This window comes from Silene latifolia, chromosome X, assembly GCF_048544455.1.
Source record: "Silene latifolia isolate original U9 population chromosome X, ASM4854445v1, whole genome shotgun sequence".
Classification (NCBI taxonomy): Eukaryota; Viridiplantae; Streptophyta; class Magnoliopsida; order Caryophyllales; family Caryophyllaceae; genus Silene; species Silene latifolia.
Genome location: NC_133537.1, coordinates 319,094,869 through 319,117,801, shown reverse-complemented (window position 1 = coordinate 319,117,801; position 22,933 = coordinate 319,094,869). Strand labels below are relative to the sequence as shown.

General features: G+C 36.3%; 1 protein-coding gene across 1 annotated transcript; it reads left to right on the top strand.

The window, feature by feature from the left end:
- The first annotated feature begins 606 nt into the window (after positions 1–606).
- On the top strand, positions 607–22,616 carry LOC141617849 (putative LRR receptor-like serine/threonine-protein kinase At1g53430). Its single transcript, XM_074434987.1, has 24 exons — positions 607–824; positions 3,211–3,385; positions 3,574–3,645; positions 3,763–3,831; positions 3,928–3,999; positions 4,070–4,141; positions 4,239–4,310; positions 4,386–4,457; positions 4,565–4,636; positions 4,746–4,817; positions 4,916–4,987; positions 5,103–5,174; positions 18,693–18,758; positions 18,840–18,899; positions 18,998–19,036; positions 19,134–19,183; positions 19,269–19,630; positions 20,238–20,436; positions 20,523–20,657; positions 20,786–20,898; positions 21,067–21,277; positions 21,365–21,602; positions 21,765–21,915; positions 22,117–22,616. Exons 1-24 carry the CDS (start codon positions 713–715, stop codon positions 22,534–22,536), a joined length of 3,048 nt encoding a protein of 1,015 aa, XP_074291088.1. The 5' UTR covers positions 607–712; the 3' UTR covers positions 22,537–22,616.
- The last annotated feature ends 317 nt before the right edge of the window (positions 22,617–22,933 follow it).

The following is a 22,933-nucleotide window of genomic DNA, read 5'->3' as shown; positions in this document are numbered from 1 at the left end:
CTACTAATCCTACTATTATATTATTATTAATTATTAATATTAATTAAATCATGGATCAAGAAATTAAATTAAATCAATCACTAATGAAAGCATCTACTTAAATAAAAGATTTCTCATCCCCTAAAAATCAGGGACCAATAGAAAGCCAAGAAATGTTTAGCTTTTATAGTAAGGGGATAAGAAATTAAATATATTCATTTATTATTATCAATAAAAAAAATAAAAAAAAAATCTTACGTAATGAAAAAACCGTCTCACATCCTAAAACGACGTATATACAATTATTAATTAATTAATTATTGAGTTACAGAAGTAGGGGCTAGGGAGTGGAGGACAGAAGTTGACGCATCTGTAAGATCTGTTTACTTAAAAACAAATTCTCATTGAAGATATGACATATCCGTCACTTTTGAATGACAGATATCATTTTACCTCACAAAGTACCTACTTTTTCTCTCTCTGCAATACTATTCATGTGGTCCCCTTTATCCACTAACCCATTTTGTTACCATTTTATGTCATAAAATATCCGGCACAAATGATAACCCTTAACAAGGGAGACCAATTGTTACTTAAAAGAAGACTTAAAAGAAGACTTAAGTCATACTTGGTATAATATGGTCAAATCCTGGGTCATTTAAAAAATTTAAAAGAAGAATGGTGTGTGAAATGGAAACAAAATGAAGGGAAGCTCGATCCAAGAGTAGCAACAATGGCGGTGTCTCGGTCGATATTTCAACCCCACTTTCCTCACATATTTATGTTCATATTGTTGGTCAATAAATTTGGATCTAATTACGCCCAACTTATTCCTCAACATGAAGGTATGTATGTATTATGTATTATGTAACTCCTCTTCATTCCCACTTAATACTCCCCGTTGATTCTTGTAAAGAATAAAAAAGATAAGAATATCTTGCTCAATCTGAATTGGCATCTAATCCAATAGTAACACTAACATTCCCTGTGTGCACATTTTAAGTAAACTTACAAAAAAAAAAGTGGTCAGCTCAAATTAGGATGAGCTCCTTGCCTCCTTATTACCTTACAATTCACCAAAAAACTCTTCCTTCAATTCACTTGTCAACCAACCTTCAAATAATCAATGGAAAGTGTTACTAGTAGAAATATAATTAAGGTAAATTGGGTGATTCAAAAGAGTAACTTAAGGTAATTAGTAGCTTCATGTTTACATAATAACAAGTGGAGTTGTTTAGAGTAAATATGGGGATATATCATAAGCATATTTTGGCACACTTGTTTGTCCCACTTGTGAAATTAACGGAGTATACTATTAGAGTCCGTATTAGTTACGCTAAGAGCATGTCCAACCATGAGGAAGGCAAGCAGCGAAAAATTGAGGATGGGAAGTTGAGGAGCAAACATTCACTCCAACAATGATGATTAATCATTGGCAAGTTGAGGATTGAGGAGTTCAACGACAAATAGCGGATGAAAACGATGAGCATGAAGTCCCTATGTGGACCATCTTTCATTTATTTATTGTTTTGTAGTACATTAACTTTTTCTTATTAAATAAATTTTTAATATAAAAAATTTGTGGGATATTTTAAAGTAAGAGAGATAAATGATAAAAGAGTGTGAGATGAGGAATAAGTGTAAATTATTGTTGGAGAATATTTTGGTTGTAAATTGAAAAGTTGAGGAATAATGAGGTGGATGAGTAAGAAATTATAAGAGGGAGTAGGATGAGGAAGACAAAAATTCATTGTTGGAGATGGTTTAAGCAACCCACTTTTCGTCCTGTCCTCTTGTAATAAATTAATAATGCTTCAAAAATTCCCTGTACATAGTCATACCACCTCTATTACAGCTCACCGTCCAGTCGTCCACAGTTTTATTGATAGTACATTATGGACATTCTCACTCAAAATGTCATGTTTTTCGAAAATAAAACCATATATATGCTATCACATACCCATCCCCTTCTTAATGATCTTCCGCATATATAGATACCACGCAAAAATATGATCTGCATTTTTTTTTCTTAGACCATCCCCAAGCAAGGTCAATTGCTTGGTCATGACCTTGCTTGGTCATGATTAATGGGGTAATTAAGGTATTTAATTGGTGACCAAAATTGTTAATTTGTGACCAAAGGTCAATTTGTGACCAAACTTGGTCACTTTGGTCACAAATTGACCACTTATGTGACCTCCCATGTGTCCAAATTTGATTGGTGGAACAATAAAAAAATAATAAAAAAAAGTATATAATATGATAGTGGGGTATGATTGGGAATATTGTGAAGTGGAAAATGATTGGGTTAATGACCTAGGTCGCGACCTTCTGCTTGGGAGGGTGAAAATAGGTCAAGGTTAATAAGGTGAAATTAAGAGTAAAATCGGGTCGTGACCTAGTTAGCGTGACCACTGCTTGAGGATGGTCTTAGTGTACTCGGAAATTTAGTCAATCCAACAACTGAAACACCACCCGTCTTATTGTAAAATATGATCTACACAATTGATCACATGTCAGTTAACCAGCATTGAAGTGAGTGATATGACGTTGACGTTGACTTTGACATTGGTGGGTAGTAAACCACTGAGCCTAACTCATAGCTCAAGTGCGCACCAACTACAGAACCATGCTACTTCTCCCTTTAGAAGTACTTCTGTAGAGACCATTCGACTATTTAAAATCAAAATGACTCCAAAAGTATACAGGAATAACTTAGTGAGAAACCGTCTCAATTTTTTTTGTATATTTCAGTGGCTGATCTTTCTTCTCTTGAACATAATCCATGGTGGCATGGATTTATGGGACCTTAATGTAGACGTATCGGCCGTTTCATAAATTTTTCAATTTTCCGCTCGATATATAAAGGGTTGTCAAAGCTAGCTGTTATATGGATGTTTATGTGACTGTTACGGCCGACATTTGATTAATGATTAGGGCTTTGCCAATACAAGACTAGTAAGACCAATACAGTACCGTTAGGGCTATATGACCGACATAAAATAAGCTGCTATAAATTGTGGCATTGGACGAGCCACCGCATCATAGTACCCAACCGCAATCCAATACCATGTCCACAACTCGCGTGTGGGTTATGTCTTTCTCCAGCATGGGAAATTTGTGGTCTAATTTCTACAGTTTTTGTAGTTTGCACTCTCTTGTTCGAACATGTTTAGAAGTAATGCAACTGTGCCAACATTTGTTTTAACAGTCTTACCTCGTGCTTGACAGTGGAATCTCTGAAAATTATATCCAACAAATTGAAAAATACATATTGGAGTGTCAGCCAAACATCTTGCAGTGATGGAGGTCGCAGTTTTAACAAAACATTTGATGCCTACATTCATAGCAATGTCACCTGTGACTGTTCTTTTAAAGGAAACACTGTTTGCCATGTTACACACATGTATGTTTCCGTACTTTTTCAGTTTTATCCTCTAATGCTTTACAGTGAGAACTCAGACAGGTGCTTCATACGGAGTATTACATTTTCATTTGGATGCTTCTCACTCTTTTCCTTGATGAAAGTTGCTTCAGTTTCATGTGGCTTATTGATTATTTTTCCCTCTGTTGGATTTTCCTTTCGGGTTGCAGTCAGTTGAGGGGTCTCAATCTAACCGGAGATTTTCCCGAGGAATTCGGGAACCTTAATTATTTGCAAGAAATGTAAGTAATCAAATGTTCTACTAGCCGGTCGTTGGGGATATATGTCATTTTTCCCTGGTTGATTTATGGAACTATTAACTAAACTGCTAGACGTTGATACGGTTCATCTATTCACAGCGATCTCGCCATAAACTATATTTCTGGAAGGATTCCCAAAGGTCTATCAAATATTCCACTTGTCATCTTGTATGTTTATCTTCCACTTGTAATCTGAATAGGTGCCTTTTAATATGTTTTGAGAGCTTGTCTACTAGGTGTAATGTGTTTCGGTATGTACTACAGATCGGTGGTGGGGAATCGTATCACTGGTCCAATTCCGGATGAAATTGGGAAGATACCCACTCTTGAACAATTGTAAGTTTGCACTACATTCTCTTCTTTCATCAATATTTTGTTTCTAATTATTCTGTATGGACTTTTTCAGGAACTTGGAGGACAACAAATTTGAAGGACAAATTCCAAAGAGTCTCGGGAGTTTGAAAAACCTGCAGAAAATGTGAAATACATTTTCAAGTTAAATGTTGATTATAGAACAGTTTTAACTCCAAACACATTGGTACTTATACATCAATATTTCCTATTCCTACATACAGGGTGCTCGCTTCAAACTTCTTCAATGGGACTTTACCTTATACACTAGTCAATCTAAAGAACTTGACTGAACTGTAAGTCACCCTTGCTTTGATGGGAATTTCATCATTCTCCGTTTCTTACTGCTATGTATTGTGTATTACTTACAGAAGGATTAATGGAAACACGATATCTGGGAAAATACCAAGTTTTATTGGCAGTTTGACCAACCTTACTTTGCTGTGAGATTTCTTAAGTTGACTGCTCATCAAACATTTTGTTAGAACCTCATTTGAGCCTTCTGCTCATGACTTTGTTTCATGCTGGCCTTTTTGTTTACGTCTTACAGGGATATGCAAGGCACTTCTATGGAGGGTCCGATTCCATCTACCTTTTCTTCTCTAAAAAATTTGCAAATTTTGTGAGTGCAAAACTACTACCATGTTCCTGTTTTTCATTTCTAAGTATTTGGCTTCCACATTTATATTGGAAAGTTATGAATCCTGACGAGCTTACTCTCTAATGTTCAGGAGAATTTCAGATCTCAATGCAAAAAGTATATCTTTTCCAAACCTGACTGACATGGCAAATTTGCAATATCTGTGAGTCAATGTTGCATGATTGCATAAATATTTCGTCTATTTTGCAGCATATATATTTTTTCATAGTCAATGTCTGAACTTGTGTAGTTTGTTTTCAGTGTACTGAGGAACTGCTCAATAACAGGTCAAATCCCTGATTATATGCAAAACTTTCTGAATTTGAAGCTCCTGTGAGTAATTTTCTTGTCTGTCGTGGATTATAGCCAACCTTTCGTTGAAATTGTGGAAATTGTGTCTTGCATGATCGTAAATGCTTAATGCTCCAAATCTATATGTGCATTGCAGAGATCTGAGCTATAATCAGTTAAGCGGTCCAATTCCAGAAACAATGCAAAGTATGCCCAGTTTAGCGTACCTGTAAGTCAATCTGCACTTAATGAGCTAATAAACAAAATACGGAGTAATTATTGAAGACTTAAGAACGATAAATACCTAAGAGGGGGAGGGGGTGAATTAGGTGTACCTTTTAAAAAATTTATCCTTAACTTGGTTAATTAAATAACTTAAGTAAAGAATATTGAAGTACAAAACTTGAGAAACTTAATTGAATGTAAAGTTCACAAGAAGGTACAACAGTTCTATGTCACAGTATAGGTGACTGTGACACAGAACTTGATTAGGTACATGCGAGAAATGGCAAAGTGGAAGAACGTAAATGTAAATGAACAAACAAACGACATTTTAAAAATTGGTTCAGCCTCTACTCCAAAGCCTACGTCCAACCGTTATTTTATTGCTTGTTTAGAAATTTACTCAAACTTACTAAACCCCTTACAATGAAAATAACTCGCCAACCTACTCCGGTTGCACTCAAACTTAAAGTTACTCCGCTTCAAGAGTTTATGGGTTCTATCTCAAGGTGTTACAGAATCTTGAATCTCAAGAGTTCACTAAATAAACATGGAGATCTCAATTAAGATCTAACACGAGAATCATGGAACAAACTCATTATGTCATAGTACAACGAATTGATACTTGGAGGTTTTACAGCTTTTTCGAACACAATTTGAAGACTTTAAGAATCTGAAAAACGTTTTGCAAACACTTGAAGAAACAAAGCTTTAAATGCACAAATGATTTGCAATGTTTTACTATAAATGCTTTGGAAGTCTTAAGAAATAAATGTGACTAATACACTCTATTTATAGTGGATTTAGGCCCTGTTCTTTCTGGCTTATTTTCAGCTCAGTTTAGCTTAGCTCTATTCAGTTCAGCTTAGTTTAACTCCATTCAGTTCAGTTCAGCTCCACTAAATTCAGGCCATTTTAATTTTGCACATCTTAATACTCCCTCCAATTTCATTTATTGTTCCCCTTTCTTTTTGGCATAAGAAATAAGGGAATCAATTTGGACCATACAATACACATGACCCCACATCAAATTGATTTTGGACCACACAAAGTTGTCCAAAAAAGGAAAGAAGGAACAATAAGGAAAATGGATGAAAAGGAAAAGAGGAACAATAAATGAAATTGGAGGGATCATCATCATCATCATCATCATCATCATCATCATCATCATCATCATCATCAATTTATTATTAATTAATGATCCTCATTATTGTTATCATTTTAAATATTATAGTTATTAAAATCAATAATATTCATATTAATAATATTATTATTAATATGAATATGAATATTAATTATTAATAATATTATTAATAACATTGTTAATTTTAATATTACTATTATTAATACCTAATTGTTTTTTCATATACGAACTTTAATCTTTCACATATACTTTTTCATAAACATTCAAGTTTGTACCCTTTTCACCAAAAACTGAACCAAATGGACTCTTGAATCAATATTTTTCCCAAAAATTTAATTTAATTGCTCAAATGATTTAAAACTTACAAGATGGATTCTAATTTATCAAATAATAAATTAATTTACTTGTTTATCAATTATTAATATTATTTGTTGAGTTTTAATTAATCAATCAAATTTTATTTGTTGGTTAAAGATGAAATTAGGGCCGGCTGTCGATTTTTATTTATCTAATTAATAATATTAGGATTGTTGTTGCTTCGTGGTGGCTTCCTAATCACTCAAATCAGGATGATATATAGCTAGACTTTGAACAACATTCTAGCAAATCGGTGCTCTATTATTTCACTTAATAAAATTGATGGTGTACTGTGGTTCATGGTGGCTACCTAGTTAATCACTCAAATTAGTATAATTAAGTATTAATCTTAATTTAGTAATGTTCTTCTTCTTCTTATAGTAGTAGTAGTAGTAGTCGCAGTAATAGTTATAGTAGTATAGTAGTAATGATGATGATGATGGAAGCCCAGCTTGTTTCTCGGCTCCCCACCAATTTCATGTAAACTTTTATTTTTCTTTTAATGAAAGCTGCGCGCATCCTTTTTTTATAAAATAATAATAATAATAATAATAATAATAATAATAATAGTCTGCGTTTTTTATAAAAAAACAAATAGCAACAACAACAACACCACCACCAACCACCACCACCACTACTACTACTACTACGACCACCACTATACCACCACCACCACCACCACCACTACTACTACTAATACTACTATTATTATTTTTATTATTATTATATTTAGTATTAGTATTAATGATAAAAATAATATTAATATTACTTGATTCAATTCGCTCTCAATCAATCAGTTCAGGCTTAACTCTAACTCTATTCATTCAAATTCTCTCCATTCATTCAACTCTTCGATTCGATCCGATTCATTTCATTTCATTTCGTTCCATTCCGATTCACTTATTCATTCACTCTAAAAAGCCAGAAAGAACAGAGCCTAGTCTTAGGTAAGTATAACTTGGGAAAATTAAATCCATTATAAAAATAGTAGCCTTGAGTGATGGTAAGTGTTAGACTATAGGCTTGGGGCTTAAGAAATCAGAAAACTTAAGCTTCTACACTCAACATGTGACATTTTACCAAAATGGCAAAAAGTTTTTCTTACTTTAGAAGTTTGACAAGTCTTTCTTACCATTTTAGTAAAAGGTGTTTGCACAAATCTAGAGGCTTAGTCAAGTGGATTTGTGACTCCAAAATTTCAGATTGTTTTTCAAGCTTTTGAAAATTCAAATGTTTAAGGTTTGAAATTTGCAAAGTTTTAACACTTAAAACATTTTGGTCGAAATTCCTCCTTCGTACGGTAGTACCAGAAACCACAGTACAACTTAGTGTTGCATGGTTTTGCCATAACTTGACTTAAATGAGAATGTTACACTTACTCTTACATTTTTCGACCAAGGCTTAGAAAATATCATTGTCTTGACTTTCTTGATTATCTTGATCATCTTGAATCATTGTTGAAAGTCCATTAGATTGCTTCAATCACTAACCATTCAACTAAGAGCAAACAATCAAATAACAAAGGGGACTTGGCATCATCAACTCAATGTGTTCTAACAAATTCCACCTTTGATGATGACAAGTCCAAACATGTGTGATATTTCTCCTTAGCCCATGGTTAGTCGGTCTTTGGTCTTTTCAACATAGACATAACTCATAAACATGATCAAGGTAGTTGAAGGGTGCAACATGCTTGGCCAAAGTAAAACATCTAATCATGAAAGCTAAGACATAATCACGGTGAATGTTAGCCTAAGAGTTAAAAGATCACACATAGCATAGTTTGAACTACTTCCCCCTCTTGACATCATCAAAGGAGGATAAAACATGTTTAATTTTTAGCAACACGATTTAAAAACACACACAAATTGTTCAAGTAAACTAAACACACAAGCATCCAAAGAGTGCAAAAGAGTCTTAAAACAAAGAGCCAAGGTTCAAATAAGAGAGAAACGGGTTGGGAGGGCATGAGTTCAAGTGGAGGAGTTCGGCTTCTTAGCATCAAGACGTTCAAGAAGATCTTCATTCATGGTACGAAGATCACCCACCTCATCCCGCAACTTGCCTTGCTTTTTAACCAAGCGATTAACAACTCCAAGAAACTCATCCAACTTTGCTAGCACCACTACACGACTGATTTCCGCTCCAATTTCCCATCCTTAATCTCCAAATTCATCCGAGAGAGAAGACCCGGTGTCATTTCATCACTCAACTTCTCAATGGCGGGACTTCCCTTTATCACTAACCCCTCCTACATAAAGATAATAGAGAGCCACATACCATAAGACACCACGGCATTTTTTTCGAAATTGCCGCTTTGAAATTCAGTGGACATCTCATGAATTCGGTGAAACATAAGGCGAGGGAGGTTTATGGGTTTGTGTTTGACAATGTGATGGATAAGGAGCATATCAAGTAGGGAGCATCTCCCACGACTATTGTTGCTAGGGACGAGATTGCGAAAAACAAGGTTAAAGATGAACCTAATGGGTGCGGTTAGTTCAAAGACATAGATGTTGGTTGGGTCATTGTTATCATGAGGTCGAAGAACCTTCATGACTTGGTTGGATGTGACCTCGTCAATTTCTCCCCAGTCACGTTTGGGAAAGGAGGTAAGCCCGACATTACATACATCAAGATGGGCAGCAAGTTGGTCAATTGTAAGGACAAAGGGTTTCTGATTTATGTAGGCGGAAAGGGTTTCAGATGCAACATCGACCTTGACTGTTGCATAGAATTGAATGATCTCGGACAAGTACAAGTACATGGGACTATACTTGTCCAACAGATTTACCCAACCCTGTGCATACATAGCTTCCTTGAAGTATTTGAAGGCAAGAGAAGTATCATACCAAGATTTTTTTTATCTCCTTCCACTATGAAAGCAACAGATGAGCATACCGTGGCATAACTTGAGGGTCTCATCCAGGAGGTCGAGAGAATTGAGATGGTTGAGGACGTCATTCTTGAATGATTCTCCAAAAGGAGAAACAACTAAATCCATGCATGTATTGAGTGAAACCTTCTCCTCAATAATCTTATCCTCATCTATTCTTGGCAAATCCCGATTATAACGAGGCCGTTTGGGTGCCTTGGTCTTTGAACCGGATCCCCTTTTCCTTTGAGTGACTTTGGCTTTTGGAGGGATGCTTCCGGTGTCACGTCATCATCATCACCGAAGATCTCAATCATCTTCCTTTTAGACCGAGTTCTTGATGCCGGTTTCGAAAATAATGGGTCAAACTCATCATCAAACACTTCTTCGGCATCACCATGATCCTCAACATCAACTACTTCTTCAACATGTGCCGTCTTTGTTGAATCAGTTTTTGGGTTTTCATCAATTTTTTCAGCATTAGGACCAATTTCACCTTCAACAGTGGAAGCCTTAGTTGCATCCATCTCACTCGTCTCATCCTTCTCCAAACTTTCACTCACTAAATATTTCAAAAGCACATCATTACCATCATTCTTCTCTTTATCAATTTCATCATCACCATTACTCTTTTCATCATCACCATCATTCTTTTCCTTATTAATTTCATCATCACCATCATTCTTTTATTTTGAAACTTTCTTTCCTCTTTTTGATTTTTTCGGACTTTCCTTTGAATCTCTCTCATTTTCTTTTGATTTTTCTTTTGAATCTCCCTCTGATTTTTCTTTACTCTCTTTTGATTTTTCATTTTCAAGTTCCCCCTCTCTCATCTCACTTGAGTGACCCTTCTTTTCACTTGACTACACAACATCACTTCCTTTTTCAATTTCATCTTTCTCGGTTCCCTTGGAACCGGATTCTTCCTTACCGGTGTCAAAGTCCACCTCAGCGTCCAATTGGAGAAAAATAGGAGGATTCCTACCTCGACCTCTTCTGCCACGACCACAGACTCTTTTGGCGGTTGTCTTTTTTCGTGCAACGGTTGGCTTGGCAGTGGCAGGGATGGTCTCATCTGTTTTGGCAGCGGTTTTGGGAGGTATTTTCTTTTTGGCGATATATTTTGGGTTAAAGGTATTTCTGAGTTGGAGAACCTCTTTTGAGAATCTTTGTTTTGGGGACATTTTAAGAGAATGGAAAGGGAAGAGGTGTTGACGGTTTGGGAGTTCGAAAAAGGTGAGGGGTGGTTTTTGTTTAGTAGGTAATAGGGAGTCTTAGTGTGGGAACATGGAAGTAAATGAGGGTTTGGTGTGGTTAACAAGGTGAGTGGACGGTTGGGTGTTCAGAGTTTAAGGCTAGGTAGTAGGCTTTTAGGTGATTTGACATAAAGTAGTTTTGGTGGCTCAAAGCTATTAACTCAAATGCACAAGGAATTTTAATGTTCATTTTTCTCGACCCATTTGCATGCATTAGACGGATTAGCTAATTTTATTAACACGTAGTTCCATCCTCTAATCAATCATTGAAGAAAATAGTTTAATTTAACTACATGTCACCTAGTAAACCAATTTTCGACCGAAATCTTACGAATTGTTCTCTTTCCAACGGTTTTGTGAAGATGTCCGCAATTTGATTTTCCGTTTTACAAAAGCTTAGACATATATTACCCTTTTTAACTTGATCACGTAAAAAATGATGTCGTATGTCGATGTGTTTAGTTCGTGAGTGTTGTATAGGATTATTTGATATATTAATCGCACTAGTATTGTCACAAAATATAGGGGTAGTCTCGAAAATAAGGCCATAATCATGCAATTGTTGACGTACCCAAAGAATTTGTGCACAACATAGGGCGACACTCACATATTCACTTTCGGCCGTGGACAATGCAACGATATTTTGCTTCTTAGAAGCCCATGAAATGAGACACGGACCTAGGAAAGTAGCAATGCCCGAAGTGCTTTTCCTATCCAATGTATCACCGGCATAATCCGCATCCGAAAAACCTACAAGATCAAGTTCGTAGTGAGTTGGGTACCAAAGATATAGCCCTTGTGTTCCAATCAAATACCTAAAAATCCGTTTTAACGGCTTTGAAATAAGATTCCTTAGGATTTGCTTGGAAACGGGCACAAGCACACACACTAAATTGTATTTCGGGTCGACTAGCGGTTAAATAGAGTAAGGAATCGATCATACCTCGATATACCTTTTCACTAATACTCTTACCGTTTTCATCATTGTCAAGTTTGACTTTAGGCATCATTGGTGTAGGCATAGGATTAGAATTAGTCAACCCAAACTTACTTAGCATTTCTTTTAAGTACTTTTGTTGATGGATCATTGTTCCGTTTTCATTTTGTTTAATTTGAAGACCAAGAAAAAATCCAAGTTCTCCCATCATACTCATTTCAAATTCGGAAGTCATTAAATCAGAAATTTACTTATAAAGAATATTGTTAGTTGCTCCAAAAATAATGTCATCGACATATACTTGCACAAGCAACAGTTCATCTCCTTGTGACTTGATAAACAACGTTTTATCCACGGATCCACGTAAGAAACCATTTTCCAACAGAAACTTTGAAAGCCTATCATACCAGACCCTAGGAGCTTGTTTTAAAACATAAAGTGCTTTATCAAGTTTAAAAACGTGGTTGGGAAACTCGTTGTTTACAAAGCCCGGAGGTTGTTCAACAAACACTTCTTCATCACGGTATCCATTTAAAAATGCGGTTTTGACATCCATTTGAAAAAGTTTTATACCTTGATAAGATGCAAAAGCTACAAGTATTCATATGGCTTCAAGCCTAGCTACCGATGCAAAGGTTTCATCATAATCAATTCCTTCATGTTGGTTAAAGCCTTGCACCACTAGTCTAGTTTTATTCCTTACGATTTCTCCAACATCATCTAGCTTGTTGCGAAAGATCCACCGTGTACCAATTACAGTACGTTGAGAGGGCTTAGGGACAAGATGTCATACCTTGTTCCTTTCGAATTGCTCCAATTCTTCTTGCATTGCAAATTTGCAATCACCGAGCATTCATCAGTCAGGGCTAATGTGACATGGTCTGGTTCGATTTGTGAGATGAAAGCATTGTGTGCACAAAAATTTTGAAGCGAAGTTCTGGTTTTTATTCCAGAGGTTAGGTCACTGGTTAAGTTTGATAGAGAATGTGAGTTTTGGTGTTTCCATTTTTTTGGGATAAGTGAGTTGGAGGATTCGGTTTGTTCGTCTGCAACAGTAGAGGGGACTGTTGCATGAGGATTGTTTGAAGGAGGTGATTGTGGTTTGTTTATGATTTGATTTGGCTGTTTTTCACCATCCTTGTACCTCCTGGATGAGCTAGCATCATCTTGTGTAGGAGGACGATTAGTTCCCCTTGAATTTTGGACATCCTCCTCATGCAACAGTGGCTCCAACTGTTGCTCAGCTTCTTCCACCACTTGATCCATATCATGTCGTGTCATACCAATCTCAAAATCATCATCATATTCATCATCCTCATCATCAACCTGTGTGTTTGACACAAAAAGACTAGATTCATCAAATATTAGATGAACGCTTTCTTCCATTTTCATAGTCCTTTTGTTATATACCTTATAGGCTTTACTATGATCAGAATAACCAACAAAAACTCCTTCATCACTACGAGCATCAAATTTGGCAAGGTTGTCTTTTCCATTATTGTGCACAAAGCATTTACTACCGAAAGATTTTAAATGTGAAAGATTAGGTTTTCTTTCTCGTAGTAGTTCATAGGGAGTTTAGGTTTTCTTCCTCGTAGTAGTTCATAGGGAGTTTTCTCAATGATTTTTCTAATCATGACACGGTTGTAAATATAACAAGATGTGTTTACGGCTTCAGCCCAAAAATTCTTAGGAACTTTAGAGCTAATGAGTATGATCCTAGCCATATTTTCAAGAGTTCAATTTATTCGTTCTACAACACCATTTTGTTGTGGGGTTCTTGCGGCCGAAAACTTATGACTAACACCATTCTCATTACAATAAGACTCAAATGACAAGTTCTCAAACTCGGTTCCATGGTCGGATCTCAATGAGACAAGTTTATAACCAAATTTGTTTTGGACCTTTTTTACCCAAATTAAGAACTCATCAAATGTTTGGTCCTTAGAATTTAAGAAGAGAAGCCAAACAAATCTTGTGAAGTCATCTACAATGACACAAATATAATGACTTCCACCTCTACTCACAATGCGCATGGGACCACATAAATTAATATGAATGAGTTCAAGAGGTAAGGAAGTGCTAACAACCTTTTTGGGTTTAAAAGAGCATTTAACTTGTGTTCCTTTAACACAATCATCACAAAGTGATTTAAACTCAAACTTAATATTAGGAATGTCGTCAACTAGATCAAGTCTCTTGAGAGTGTTAAGTGTCTTAGCATTTACATGACCAAGTCGTTTGTGCCAAAGCCAAGGGTCGTTCTTTTGAACACTCATGCATGATAGTGATTGACCCGATAATGAATATAAATTAGTCATGTAGACATCTTTGACACGTTTACCTTCAAGTATAAGTTCTCTAGTTTTACCATGGATGATTCTACATTCACTAGTAAGAAATTCAACAATATTACCTCGATCACATAGTTGTGAAATGCTCAAGAGATTGTGTTTCAAACCTTTGACAAGCAACACTTTGTCCACGCATAATAACTTTGACTTACCGACTTTTCCAATACCAATGATTTCACCTTTCTTGTTGTCGCCAAAAGTCACCATGCCACCATCGTAGGCTTCTAGCGAGAGGAATTGGCTTTCATCTCCCATCATGTGACGAGAGCATCCACTGTCTAAGTACCAATTGCTGCTGCCCCTCACTAATACCTATAGGAAATCAAACATTTAGTTTAGGAACCCAAACAAGTTTGGGCTCCTTCTTGACCACGACCTTTTTGACTTCCTCTTTCTTGATCCACACTTGTTTAGCATTTTTAGTGTTTCTTTCTAAGTCACGGACTCTTTTTTCACAACCATTAAACTCATGACCTGTTCTACCACAATAGTTACAAATGATGTACTCGGGAAGACCGGCAAAGATATTTTCTTCTCCTAAGTCGGTTTGGCTTGGATCCTGGTTTCGAGTGCAACAGTGTGTGCTACTGTTGCATTTGAAACCAAGTCCAGCTTTCTTTGCAAATTTTTCATAATCTTGTAATTGTTTCAAGAGAAATTCCAAAACATTCTGACTTCCTTCCCATTTTAAGTAGAACATCTTAGCCTCATCTAGTTCTTTAGTCAATGTTTCGATTTTAGCAAGATGATTAAGATTCAATTTACCTAAATTTTCGAAGGCTTGTTTTGCAAGTCTTGCTTCATCACTAAGTAACATTCCAATTTGTTCCAATTGTTTATTATCCCTTTGACACAATGTGAGGTCAGCTAAAAGAGAGTCACGTTCCTTAGTTAGGGAAGGCACTAATTTAGTGAGAGTATCTATTTCTTTTCTTGACTCAGATGCCATAGTAGAGACCTCTGTGGCATGAGTCTGTTCAACCCTTTTTAACATCTCAATTTGAACAAGAAGGTCATCATTTGATTTTTGAACACGTTCTAAGGCACTTTTGACATGACTAGACTCATCATTCAACATTTCAGCAATCTTAGCAAGATCATCTTTTTCATTGTTACGAGTAGCTAAGTCAATCAAAAGTTGGTCACGTTCTTGAGTTAGTGACGACACATTTCCTTTGTTAGAACTGGATGCAACAGTGCAGGGGTCTGTTGCACCCGTTTCATCGACCTTGTTGGCTAAAAACAAATTTTATTTTCGAAACTTTTTGATTTCTTTCTCAAGACTCAACATGGAACTAGATTGATCATTCTCATTTAGACTTTCTTTTAAGACGACATTTTGCTGAGCTATGTCCTCAATTTCAATTTGCATAACTTCCAACTTATTAGTTTGGACACGACATTTATCAATAAATTGATCTAGGAGGAGACAAACTTTGTCTTTAGAGAAGGATCGAACCTTTTTCTTGAGCTTAATTACCTCCTGGTCTGAATCAGAGTCTGAATCCGCAGAGGGAGCCATAAGACACTTGATGTCTTCTTTCTTTGAAGATTTGGAAGCACTTTTTGAGGAACTAGACGAGATGCAAAGTTTGGCGTCTAATTCATCCTCAAGGACGTCGTCCTCTTCAGAATTAGACATGCCCCAAATAGCAGTCATTACTTTGTTTCTGTACTCACGTTTAGCGGAATCACGTTTTTCTTTGGATTTGATATCGTTCCACTTTGGGCATTCTTTGATTTGGTGACCTTTGTCACCACATTTAAAGCAACCAACAGTTGAATTAGACCTTCTCTTAGGAAAACGACGTTTGCTAGATTTATTGCTATACCTTTGAGAGTTTCGACCATTTATCATGCCAACAATGTTTTTAGTGAACATTGCAAACTCGTCATCTTCATTCTCCTCATCACTTGAGAGAGCATTAAGAGCGAGTCCTTTCCATTTAGAGCTTTCACTAGAACGTTTCATGAGAGTTAACTCATGAGCCATAAGTGAGCCCATAAGTTCATCAAGGGTGAGCAATGAAAGGTCCTTAGCTTCCTCAATAGCCGTAACCTTCGGTTGCCACTTTTCAGTTAAGCTACGAAGAATTTTACGGACTAAATCCTCGGATTGAAAACTTCTACCTAAACTCTTAAGGTCATTGACAATACATGAAAAACTTGTGTACAAACTATTAATTGACTCGTCTCTTTCCATATTGAACATCTCATATTGTTGCATGAAAAGATTAATACGGTATTTTTTGACTTGTGACGTTCCCTCATAAGCAAGGCTTAGGGTGTCTCAAATCTCTTTGGCCGAAGCACATTCAGATATACGATTAATCTCTTGGTCACCGATCCCATATTGAAGAATGGACATGGCCTTAAAGTTTTTCTCGATTTTCTTATAGCCGACCTCAACATACTTTTCCTCACTTTTCAAGGTACTAGTGCCATCAGTATTAGTCACTTCGATTTTGAGGGGACCCTTTTGAATGATTAACCAACATTCATAGTCCGCACTTTTGACATAGTGCTTCATGCGATGTTTCCACCAGGCATAGTTTTCTCCCTTGAAAATGTGATACTTAGTGTGTTTTGAATCGTCCATAACTATAAGATCAACTATTTGGATTTAACCAATATCAAGAGCACGAGGCTTTGATACCAATTGAAGAGTTAAGAACGACAAACACTTAAGAGGGAGAGGGGGTGAATTAGGTGTACCTTTTAAAATTTTTATCCTTAACTTGGTTAATTAATTAACTTAAGTAAAGAATATTGAAGTACAAAACTTGAGAAACTTAATTGAATGTAAGTTCACAAGAAGATACAACAGTTCTATGTCACAGTATAAGTGACTGTGACACAGAACTTGATTAGGTACATGCGAGAAATGGCAAAGTGGAAGAACATAAAAGTAAATGAACAAACAAAGGACATTTTAAAAATTGGTTCAGCCTCTACTCCGAGGCCCACGTCCAACCGTTATTTTATTACTTGTTTAGAAATTTACTAAAACTTACTAAACCCCTTACAATGAAAATAACTCGCCAACCTACTCCTGTTGCACTCAAATTTAAAGCTACTCCGCTTCAAGAGTTTACAGAATCTTGAATCTCAAGAGTTCACTAAATGAACATGGAGATCTCAATTAAGATCTAACACGAGAATCATGGAACAAACTCATTATGTCACAGTACAACGAACGGATACTTGGAGGTTTTACAGCTTTTTCGAAAACAATTTGAAGACTTTAAAAATCTAAAAAACGTTTTGCAAACACTTGAAAAACAAAGCTTTAAATGCACAAATGATTTGCAATGTTTTACAATAAATGCTTTGGAAGTCTTAAGAAATAAATGTGACTAAGACACTGTATTTATAGTGGATTTAGTCTTAGGTAAGTATAATTTGGGAAAATTAAATCCATTATAAAAATAGTAGCCTTGAGTGATGGTAAGTGTTAGACTATAGGCTTGGGCTTAAGAAATCAGAAAACTTAAGCTTCTACACTCAACATGTGACATTTTACCAAAATGGCAAAAAACTTTTCTTACTTTAGAAGTTTGACAAGTCTTTCTTACCATTTTAGTAAAAGGTGTTTGCACAAATCTAGAGGCTTAGTCAAGTGGATTTGTGACTCCAAAATTTCAGATTGTTTTTCAAGCTTTTGAAAATTCAAATGTTTAAGGTTTGTGTTATGCGCGGAAGCGTGTTGAGACGATATAAAAACAATAGCAAAATAAAGAATACAAGAATTTACGTGGTTCACTATCAATATGATAGCTACGTCCACAAGGGCCAGGGTAATATTTCACTATGTATGGAGAGAATTACAGATTACAAAAGACGAGCCCTCAAACTTGCCTCACCAAGTTTTCTACCTTTCTCTCTTAATTAACCTAGAATATAGTCGGGTCTTTATATAGTATTATTCCACCCAAAACTATATACCTAAACTAATTAGGAAATTAATAGTAAACACAAAGTTTACCATAAATCCAACTAAGGAAATCCTATGGTAAGTCAAAAACCAAGCCTAAGGAATTAATCAAGCACGCACCAATCAAATTTTAGTTATAGCCAGCATGTTTCATACGTACACACATGAAACAATTCTATAGTCAGAATCATGTAGCTGCTCCGCGTCTTTTTCTTCCTTAGTCTATTTTTGGTCCATCTTTTAATCTCACTCTCACATATTCAAAACAGAAAACGACTCGGACGAGTCATATTCTAACAGTTTGAAATTTGCAAAGTTTTAACACTTAAAACATTTTGGTCGAAATTCCTCCTCCGTACGGTAGTACCAGAAACCACAGTACAACGTACTGTTGCATGGTTTTGCCATAACTTGACTTAAATGAGAATGTTACACTTACTCTTACATTTTTCGACCACGGCTTAGAAAATATCATTGTCTTGACTTTCTTGATTATCTTGATCATCTTGAATCATTGTTGAAAGTCCATTAGATTGCTTCAATCACTAATCATTCAACTAAGAGCAAACAATCAAATAACAAAGGGACTTGACATCATCAACTCAATGTGTTCTAACAATTATTTACCAATTGACTGTCGTAAGGATATTTTGATTTTACTAATATAGGTTCCTTACAAACAATTCCTTTTCTGGAGCATTGCCAAGTTGGATATTATACAGCAAGCAGAAGTTGTAAGTAAATTACTGTCTGGAAAAACAGCAGGTTTATTATACAAGGCAAATCTTATAATGCTACTTTATTGCCTGTTCCAGTGATGTATCGTATAACAATTTCACTGGCTCATCTCCTGCTAGTTGTCAGCAATCAAATGTGTAAGATTATAATTTGAAAAAAAAAAATTGTACTTCATTACACCAAGTTTTGTCCTATAGTATATCTGCATTAATCTCTTTTTTCATTAACATAACAGGAATTTTGTTGCTAGCTATTCGTCTGCAAAGAGCAATTCGTAAGCTATCTTCACCATTAATTTTGTTTTTGAAATTGTCGAGTAGTAATCATGGCTTTAAAGATTTTCTTTCTGGAAATGAAATATGTTTCTGCAGAGTTAGCTGGTGCTTGATGAAGGACCTTCCTTGCTCCCAAAAGCCCCAATGTAAGAACATAACTGACACCATCGTTCTTGTACTCCACAAAATCACTCTAAAAAGTTAATGTTTTTTTTTTTTTTTTTTTTGCAGATCATTCTTTGTTTATTAATTGTGGTGGAAGCAAGATGAGTTTCGAAAGAAATAAGTATGAAGAAGATACAACTCCTGGTGGCCCTTCAAATTTTTATTCATCCGGAGAACAGTGGGCTTACAGTAGCACAGGAGCTTTTCTTTATAATGACAAGGCTAACTTCTTGGCTATGGACACATCTGATGCTAATGTGACCGGTATTTACCAAACAGCTCGTTTGGCACCGCTTTCCCTCAAGTATTATGGGCTTTGTTTGCTACAAGGTAGTTACACAGTGAAGCTTCACTTTGCTGAGATAATATATTCTGCTGATCAGACTTTTAGTAGTCTTGGAAGACGCTTTTTTGATGTTTCAATTCAGGTAAATTTTACTCCTATTCTACATACTTTTACTTGAGATTTTGAGATTTGAGACTTTGGGTGTAAATGAGCGCCTTTGAGCTCCAGGCCGGATGAGCAAGCTCCGATGGTCTTGACTCTTGAGATTACCTTGGATGTTTAAGCTCAAGATCGGGCTTGATACGAACCTCGTCAAACCTAAAGTATGAACCTCAAGATCGGACAGAAAAATATGAAGCGCGGATCTGGGATCAAAATTGTTTCGATTCATTATATTTTCTTCGTATGTTTTGATATCTTAATATATTTATAAAAAGAACATATAAATTGAAATTATATCATTACAAATTATTAATGATAAATACTACAATTTAAGCTTGAGATTTGTTTGACCGAACTCAAACTGAGCTTTGAGCGAATCCAATTTTGATGGCTTTTCAAGGGAGTTTATCTCACTTGCACCCATATTTGAGACTGATAGTTAACCTTTTGAGCTTCAAAAGTACCCCTTATAAATTCGTAACCATAATACTTTTGAAGTTTGCTGAGTTACTTTTGAAGCTGGTGTTTGAATTATTTCATACAATGATGTCTCCTATATTTTCTTTGTTGTTATCGTGACATTACAGGGGAATGTAGTGCTGAAGGATTTCGATATTGCGGCGTCAGCTGGAGGTGTTCATAAGCCTATCATCAAAGAGTTCAATGATGTCTATGTGAATGGCAGCACACTCGAGGTCTACTTATACTGGAGTGGGCGAGGAACTACTGCTGTTCCTTTCAGGGGCGCATATGGACCTCTTATCTCGGGGATTACAGTGACACCCAGTTACGAATCTTCCATGTCCAATCTGTGTTTATTTGTATTTTGTTGCCTGACTTGTGTTTATAAACTCCCTTTCATTACTTTGCAGACTTTAAAATTAAAAAGGGATTGTCAGCTGTAGCCATTGCTGGTATTGTGCTTGCTTCGTGTGCCGTTCTTGTATTAGCTCTGTCAATTCTCAGAGTGACAGGCTACTTAGGAGGAAAAAAGGACGAAAATGAAGGTTAGTATGTGAAATTTAGTCATGAGTTGATGCGCTAACTGACTCTAAATCTGCTAAACAAAACGTTTTAAGAATTTGCCAGATTTTTTTTTTCAAATTTATTTGGTGATATACTTCAAACATTGCAGAGTTTCGAAAACTAGGGACGGGGTATTTCTCCTTAAGGCAGATCAAAGCCGCGACAGACAACTTCAGTATCCGCAACAAAATAGGTGAAGGAGGTTTTGGGCCTGTTTACAAGGTACACTATTGATCAGTCTATATTCACCATGTTGTTTAGGTAAATAGCTAATATTGCAGGTTCAGGGTATGTGGCAAATCTGCTTGCCTTTTTTTTTTTTTTTTTTTTTTTTTTTAAAATACTTCTTTTTACTTATCTTGACCCGTTCTTTCGTTATTGTGGGTTCAGGGTGTACTGCCAGATGGCAAGGTAATCGCTGTTAAACAACTGTCCTCGAAATCAAAGCAAGGGAACCGTGAATTTGTGAATGAGATAGGAATGATTTCTGCCTTGCAACACCCAAATCTTGTAAAGCTACATGGATGTTGCATTGAAGGGAAAGAGTTGCTGCTTGTATATGAATACATGGAAAACAACTCGCTTGCTCGTGCACTTTTTGGCAAGTGTCTCTTTACACCTTATAGAAAGTTGAAATTTAATCCTCAATGGACGGTAAATCAAACAATTGTAAATTTGACTTGTGCAGGCAAAAATGATCAGAAGTTGGACCTTGTCTGGGGAACAAGGAAGAAAATATGCTTAGGGATAGCAAGGGGGTTAGCTTATCTTCATGAAGAATCGAGACTGAAGATCGTTCACAGGGACATTAAGGCAACTAATGTATTACTTGATGAGGACCTGAATGCTAAAATATCAGACTTTGGTCTGGCTAAGCTTGATGAAGAAGAAAACACTCATATAAGTACTAGAATTGCCGGAACAATGTGAGTTCATCCTTGCTTTTTTCTAGCCCTTGTGGCTAAATCATAAACCCGCCTTATCCTGCCGTAGTACGTAGTTCTGGTTCTTGTATGTTTTTGTACTAGGTTTACTGACACAGTAGTTTGCCCTATTTTCTTATGATTTGAAATGGGTCTCTTCTTCAGAGGATACATGGCTCCCGAGTATGCTATGAGAGGATACCTGACCGACAAGGCAGATGTTTACAGCTATGGAGTTGTCGTCCTTGAGATTGTGAGTGGAACGAGCAATACTAGCTATAAGCCAAAGGAAGAGTTTGTCTACCTTCTTGACTGGGTATTTTCCTGCTTACCTTTTGTTTATAGCACATTGGTATCTTTGCGTACTTATTATTTGGTGGTACTATGACGAATTGACGATCTGGTGTTTTCACTGTCACGGCCTATTACTGTGGCTTTTTTTGCGTTGGTCATATTTAACCATATCGATTTATTTAACATCATTTCCTAACCTTGTTTTCTATATGTTATTGTGAAGGCCTATGTCTTACAAGAACAAGGTAACCTTCTAGAGCTTGTGGACCCAGCTCTAGGCCGAAGTTACTCAGAAGAAGAGGCGCTAAGATTTCTAAACCTAGCATTACTGTGTACCAACCCATCTCCGTCTCTTAGGCCTCCGATGTCTTCAGTCGTGAGTATGATCGATGGTAAAATCCCGGTCCAAGCCCCAACTGTCAAGCGAAGTGGGACGAATGAGGAACTAAGGTTCAGAGCGTTTGAGAGAATGTCGCAAGATGGTAACACTTATTATTCTATGAGCACACAATCTAGCAAAGCCCAAGGGAGCACTGTGCTGGATGCTCCATGGGCCGATTCTTCTGGTTCCGGGCAAAGCAAAGATGAGACTCGAGATTATTCACGTACAAGTTCAAACAAATTGCTTCCAGATACCATCTAGATGAAGGTATTGCGACATGAGATTAAAAGATCGCCCAGATCATCTAGAGGATCTTTCATGTACAACTTACAGAATTAATTTTTTTTTTTTTTTTTTTTTTTGGCAGCTGTGAAAAAAGAGTTTTACATTATAGTGGTACGGCTTACTAAACCATACCAATAGGCTACAACATAAAACACTAGAGTACTACTAATCACATAAACTAATACAAGGTAAAGATTGCATCGGTTAAGAACATAGTGCTGATGGCGTAAGACGGAAGTCTGAACACGCTCTTCAAAATCCAAATCTACCCCAATCGCTAATGGATGAGCAACGCCGGCACAAGGAAAATACCCATCTTTGTTTGTCTTGATAGATGTAGCGTCGGAGAAATACCTGCAACAAAACCCAAGGA

What these genes read in the sequence shown, in the direction of transcription:
- LOC141617849 (XM_074434987.1), top strand. Translation starts at nt 713, where the DNA reads ATGGCGGTGTCTCGGTCGATATTTCAACCCCACTTTCCTCACATATTT. An exon ending in AATATTCCACTTGTCATCTT is followed by an intron (nt 3,832 to 3,927) that starts GTATGTTTATCT and finishes TATGTACTACAG; the next exon opens with ATCGGTGGTGGGGAATCGTA. An exon ending in ATGGCAAATTTGCAATATCT is followed by an intron (nt 4,818 to 4,915) that starts GTGAGTCAATGT and finishes GTTTGTTTTCAG; the next exon opens with TGTACTGAGGAACTGCTCAA.